Below are 6,646 nucleotides of genomic sequence, written 5' to 3' on the forward strand. Positions count from 1 at the left end.
TCTCTTCCTGCCTTCTTCCACCCCGGCTGACGAAGTTGTTGTTATTGCTGCTACAGGGGCCACTTTGCACTGCGCACCTGCATATTTTTATGGCCATGGACCTTTTTGGAGCAGCCGGGGATGGCTTTGCAGTGACCGGCGACAACCTGCAGCTAGGGTCGGCTTCCTCCAACCAGCGACATGCAACACCCACACGCCTTTTGCTACGATCCTTCCAACCACTGAAATCCATGGTTGACTACCTCACCCACTCCTCCTCGTAGCACACGTTGTTGTCGCATCCTCTCCATGGCCGCAACCGCTGGTTTTTCTTCCTCACCATGGCCACAACCATTCTTGGTTCATCCTCGATCCACGCCATGGCCGCAACAACTGTTGTTTCATCCTCGTCATGGCCTCTGCAGTTGCGACGGGGGCATCTCCCTCAACTCTGGCTGCAATGGAGCTTCATCATGCCAGCGGTGCTGCCATGAGCGTCGGTCATACATTGCATTTGAGCTTCACTGGAGCCGTTAGTGCAGCGTTGGAGCTTGACCCGAGTCGTTGGTGTTGCATTGGAGCTCTGCCGGAGTTGGATTGGAGATTGACCGGAGCCATCGATGCTGCATTGGAGCTCTGTCAGATTCGCATCAGAGCTTTACCGAAGCCGGCAGTGTTGCATTGAAGTTCTGTCGGAGTTTGCATTCATTTATGTTGCGTTGGAGTTCTGCCGGACGTCAGCGGTGCGCCATAAGTTGTAGTGCAACTTTTGTCGGGGTGCAGCCATGCGCTTATTGCTGCCATGACGTTGCTGTCATCCAACGGGCCACAGCGCGCTGATCAGATGGCCGTCTAGCCAGATGATTTCTCCGGCCAATTCATAGCAGCCGCCATAAAAAACAAATGACAAGCATCATAAGCGCAAACTTAACATGTTATGGTCGAGCCATATGGAGCGAAGAAGAGTGATGATACCAAAGCTAGAGAAAATTAGTAGACCAAGATAAAAGGGGAGGAGGTGGGGTATGCATGTTTGAGAAAATAGGACCATGTGGGAAAGAGATGAAGTGGGACAAATACAATTAGAGAAACATTGTTTTGTTGTCTCGTGAAAACGCACGGGACATTTAACTAGTAATCAATAACGCACGGAGCATTTAACTAGTAATCAATAATGACACAACCAAATCTTAACATAGATTATAGTTTCCCGTCCGAGATGAACTCCTAGATATGATCAATTTTGTTTCCTTATTTATGCAGGCCCGATCGATTGGTCAATTGTTTTTAGAGGGAGATTGGTTTATTGATATGCTTACTCGACTCACCACCACGAGTCCACCAACTATGTAAGCTTGCCTTTTTCTATTGGTCTTGCAGCGTCTCAAGGTTCCTATTTACCGTGTAGGTCGCTCGTTAGGCACGTAACACATATTCCAATGCTTATATGGGCCAGCCAGTTTATGCTCTTTTAATATTTGTTTTACACTGGTTTTAGGAAGCTTATATAACCTTGCGTGCCTTTTTTTATCCTTCTTTCTATTTTTATTTTTTTTACTTATTTTTTCCATTTTTTTTTCTAATTTTGGAATCGTGAACAATTTATGAATTCACAAACATTTTTTTCGAGGAATATCTTTGAATATATAAACCAAATGCATGATCCTTTTTCAGATTCACAAACATATTTTGAAATTACGAACATTTTTTGAATATGTGAACATTTTTTCAATTTGTGAACATTTTGTGAAGTTGCTAACATTTTTTTATTTCTGAATACTTTTCTAAATAGTGAATATTTTCCATGTTTACAAATATATTTTTAAATGTATAGACATTTTTATAAATATGTGATTCAAAATCATGAATACATTAATGAATATTTTTTAAATCATGATTTCTTTTCAAATTGGCGTACATTTTTGGAATTCGTGAATATAATTTAAGTTCTTCAATGTTTTAGGAAATCACTAATATATTTTGAATTCAGTAACAATTTTAAAATTTGTGATTTTTTAATCTTAGAAGACTTTTTGTATTCACAAACTTCTTTTGAAACGCGAACATTTTAAAATTCGTGAATATTTTTGGAATTCTTGAACAATTTTTGAAACCATGAACATTTATGAATCCATGACCATTTTTGAAAATCATGAACATTTTTGAAATTTGTGACAAATTTTGTATTCATGAACATTTATTAAATACATGAACACCTTTTGAACATTTTTAAATTCATGATTATTTAATAAATTTATTAAATTTATTTGAATTCCTGAATATTTTTCAACTTTACTAATATTTTATGAATTCATGAACCTATTTTTTCAAACCATGGACATTTTCATACTTTCAACTATTTTCAGAATCTTCAAAAACTTTTTGAAATATTTTTATAAATTCACTAACGTTTTTTATATTTCTAGAATATTTTCTTTAAAATTCTTATATGATTATTAACTTTGGTAAACATTTTATTAATTTAGTAAATAAAAAGCAAAAAAAAAAAAGGAATGCGACCGCGTCCGGGGCGAGCCGCAGGAGTGTGGCTGCGTGTTTGCTCGCAGTCCATCGCTCCATGCGGTGATTAGGAGCCCCCCTCAAGACTAGCACGTGACCCGGACTGACACGATCCCCTCTCCCGCAAAACAATAAAGAAATATACGATCTCCTCTGCGCCGTCCATAACCAGATCGGACGGAGCGCATACCTTCTGGCCCCAGCAAGGCTGGTTGGTCCCCGTGCAGACCACGCACACATCTTCTCCTCCATCGCACCCCGACTCTCTCTCCTTCCCCAGTCACCGATCCAACCATCCCAAAGAGAGAGAAAGAAAATCCCCGATCCAGCACCGAGCGCGCACCGGTGGAGATCGTGGTGGGAGGATGTCGTCGGACTACTCGTCGTCGTGGGCGCGCGCGCTCGTGCATATCTCGCCCTACACCTTCTCCGCCATCGGCATCGCCGTCTCCATCGGCGTCTCTGTCCTCGGCGCAGCATGGTGAGACCTAATCTTCCCCCCCTTCCGGGCATCGCCTCGCTGGATCTGCTGCGCGCATCTTCTCATACTGCCCCACTGTGGTTTTGCTGCTGTCAGGGGGATCTTCATCACGGGGAGCAGCCTCATCGGGGCCGCCATCAAGGCGCCCAGGATCACCTCCAAGAACCTCATCAGGTGAGGGAATCTCTGGAGCCTTGCTAACCTGGTGGGCCTGATTTGTCTCGACGCCGTCTCCTCTGCACTGCGGTAGCTAGATTTGGCCTTGCTTGGTGGGTGGGCTCTGGGCTGTGAGCTCTTGACTTTTGTCTACCTTAAACTTGATGATGCGTGGTTGCGTCCAGGAGATGGATTGGCCATTGTTTCTTCTGTTAGTTAGCATTGTGTTACATGAAATTAAGCGTCCGATGTTTGAGTAGAGCAAACCACCTTGCTTCTGATGGTAAATTATTCAACTAGCTTGGAGGGGCTGATATTCCTTCCATGGTGAATCACTTTCGGTGTTTATACGATTAGTTGACTTACATCTCTTAGTAGGAAGAATCGGACATTATCTCATTGCAAACTATCCATGGGTAAATGCACTGATGATATTCTAACAAATGCCAAAGACAAGGGCGTGCAATTGTTGTTGCCTGTGAAGAAATTTTCGTGGTTATGTCAGACACGCCTAATTTGGATATAGGTCCGTATGTCCATTGTTGTGTCAGTCACCCATCCTGAATCCTCACATTTCGCACTTGTTTAGTCTCGTTTTAATAAACCAATTTAACCGTCTCGTTTTAATAAACCAATTTAACCGTTATGTAAGTCGTGACAAACGCTCTGCATGCTGGCAACGCACGAAGGCCAGATACTGCTATCAACTTCTACTGGAATCATGATAGATAGAAAGTCAAAGCAGGAGGCTTATTTTCTTTTGTTTGTTTTGCGGTTCCTCTGTTATGTTAGGCCCATCAAGTTCTTACAGTGGTCGTGTGGGATCTGGTCTAGTTCCTTAGTTTGTCTTTATAATTTGATTCGTCATTGAACCTGTGTTTGTGGCTTTTATTCTTCTCTTGTTTTGTTGGAGGGCATGTTCGTTAGAATGGTAGGCAGTATAACAAAGGAAAACTAGTGTTTTGGCTCTACATCTACAATTGGATGTAGCACAAACACCCTCTATGTCGTTAGAGGAAGAAGGATGTGAGTTCATATGATGTATTGGAGAAACACTAGTCTGATAGTAACCAGGGAGCTAGACTGCCATTTTGTATACACTAGATCATATGCTTCAATAATATTGGAGATACTAGTTGGCTGTTAGTTCTTCAGTGTCCCAATTTCTTCAGTAGACCAGACCATATTTCACATTCTGTGTAGTCCAACCAATAATACAGATTTAGTCAACAACAACAACAACAACAATAACAAACCAAGTCCGATAGTAACCAGGGAGCTAGACTGCCATTTTGTATACACTAGATCATATGCTTCAACAACAAACACTAGTCTGATAGTAATCAGGGAACTAGACTGCCATTATGTATACACTAGGTCATACGCTTCAATAATATTGGAGATATTAGTTGACTGTTAGTTCTGCAGTGTCACAATTTCTTCAGTAGACAAGACCATATTTCACATTCTGTATAGTCCAACCAATAATACAGATGTAGTCAACAACAACAACAACAACAATTACAACAGTAACAAACCAAGTCATGGTACTAGCATGTGGATAGCTAACTTCCGCGCACCCCTGTCCATGGTTAGTTCTTTGGTGATATTCCAGTCCTTAATATCTCTCTTTACGGACTCCCATGTTATATTCGGTCTACCCCAACCTGTCTTGAAATTATCAGCACACTTTAACCGCCTGCTATGTACTGGCGCTTCGGGAGGCCAGCGTTGTATATGCCTAAACCATCTCAGACGATGCTGGACAAGCTTCTCTTTGATCGGTGCTACCCCATCTCTATCCCGTATATCATCATTCCGGACCTGATCCTTTCTTGTGTGGCCACATATCCATCTCAACATGCGCATCTCTGCTACACATAACTCTTGGACATGTCGCCTTTTAGTTGGCCATGCGCTGTTGCACCATACAACAGTGCAGGTCGAATCGCCGCCCTATAGAACCTGCCATTTAGCTTTTACGGCATACTCTTGTCACAGAGGATGCCAGAAGCTTGGCATCACTTCATCCATCCAACTTTGATTCGATGGCTCACATCTTCATCGATATAACCATCCTTTTGCAGCATTGACAGCATCTGGATCTTGTGAAAACATTTGTTTTTAGCTACAACCTTTTAGTCAGTTTGCTCATTTCAACTCACCATGGTTATTTGTAAATGGCTGAGCCAATGCACACATGGATTACTGGTTTTTGGGATTTGGTAATAAACGAGCTCAGATAAATTGGTTAGACCTCTATAATTAATACGAGGATGGCCCCTGATTGTGCCAAGATGCTGTTGAAGTTTGGTTTCTCAAATAAGTTCCATGTCTGGCCTAGAATGCTTATGGCTGCATGTGGATCTTGTGAAAACATCTGATGGGTTTATGCTTGCATCTGCTGATTCATGCTTCTTTCGAGGCAAGCAACCAAAACCACATTGGAATTTTAGCAAAACTGGTTGGCTAATGCCTGCATCTAGCTTTATATTGGAATTTTATCTAACGTTAATTCTCTTCTGATTGCATATCATGGATATTCCTTTTAACTTTCGACACGTATGCATCTCCTTTGCCAGTGTCATCTTCTGTGAGGCCGTTGCAATTTATGGTGTAATCGTGGCAATCATCCTCCAAACAAAGCTTGAAAGTGTGCCAACATCCCGAATGCATGATCCAGAGTCTATGCGAGCTGGTTATGCAATCTTTGCCTCAGGTCTTATTGTCGGCTTTGCTAATCTTGTTTGCGGGTAAGTGGTAGAATTCACATTTTATTTTCATACATATCATGATCCATTGCTGAAGATGATCAAATTTTGAATCTTCAGGGTATGCGTGGGAATAATCGGAAGCAGCTGTGCACTGTCTGATGCCCAGAATTCAACACTCTTTGTAAAGATCCTGGTGATTGAGATCTTTGGCAGTGCTTTGGGCCTCTTTGGAGTGATCGTGGGTATAATCATGTCAGCTCAAGCAACATGGCCAACGAAAGTCTAATACCATCCATCTGGGAATCTCTGTAAATTATTTCGGGTGAAACCCTTTGAAATGTCAACATGTATTCAACTGTTTCTTATCTATTCTTTTTTCTTTTGCACATTTTTGGTAAATCACGTATTTTGGTGCTTGATGTATCTGATCGTAGAGATACTGTGCCTACTGTAAAGACTCCGTATGCCTGCCAGGTATCATCTTGTAGGTGCTATTGCTTTTGCAGAACGTGGACTGCCTATTGAATAAAAGCATTGAACATGAGAATAAGCATTTAACTCAGCATTGATGATGTGTTTGGTTCGAGATTACGCCCTGATCTGAATACGTTAAGTTTATGCTTAGCTCGATTGCACCGTAATGAGATCACGTGTAATACAAATCTGATTCAGCCCACGTGTGCGTGTTATTCATTCCCCCTCACGTCTCGTGTGACTTTCTCGCTGCTGTTCGATTCTTCTTAGAGCATCTCCAAACAGTTGTGCTGAAAAAAGACAGTTTTTTACGTCGGTCGCT

The 6,646-nt window shown here is 41.9% G+C and overlaps 1 protein-coding gene across 1 annotated transcript; it reads left to right on the forward strand.

Moving 5' to 3' along the window:
* Positions 1–2,729: 2,729 nt before the first annotated feature.
* LOC123443856 (V-type proton ATPase subunit c''2) lies at positions 2,730–6,415 on the forward strand. The gene is made up of 4 exons (XM_045120394.1): positions 2,730–2,980; positions 3,077–3,154; positions 5,719–5,889; positions 5,968–6,415. The coding sequence occupies exons 1-4, from the start codon at positions 2,865–2,867 to the stop codon at positions 6,134–6,136; spliced, it is 534 nt and encodes a 177-aa protein (XP_044976329.1). The 5' UTR covers positions 2,730–2,864; the 3' UTR covers positions 6,137–6,415.
* Positions 6,416–6,646: the final 231 nt, after the last annotated feature.

This window comes from Hordeum vulgare, chromosome 3H (assembly GCF_904849725.1).
Source record: "Hordeum vulgare subsp. vulgare chromosome 3H, MorexV3_pseudomolecules_assembly, whole genome shotgun sequence".
In the NCBI taxonomy this organism is placed as follows: domain Eukaryota; kingdom Viridiplantae; phylum Streptophyta; class Magnoliopsida; order Poales; family Poaceae; genus Hordeum; species Hordeum vulgare.

What these genes read in the sequence shown, in the direction of transcription:
- LOC123443856 (XM_045120394.1), top strand. Translation starts at nt 2,865, where the DNA reads ATGTCGTCGGACTACTCGTCGTCGTGGGCGCGCGCGCTCGTGCATATC. An exon ending in TCTGTCCTCGGCGCAGCATG is followed by an intron (nt 2,981 to 3,076) that starts GTGAGACCTAAT and finishes TGCTGCTGTCAG; the next exon opens with GGGGATCTTCATCACGGGGA. An exon ending in ACCTCCAAGAACCTCATCAG is followed by an intron (nt 3,155 to 5,718) that starts GTGAGGGAATCT and finishes CTCCTTTGCCAG; the next exon opens with TGTCATCTTCTGTGAGGCCG.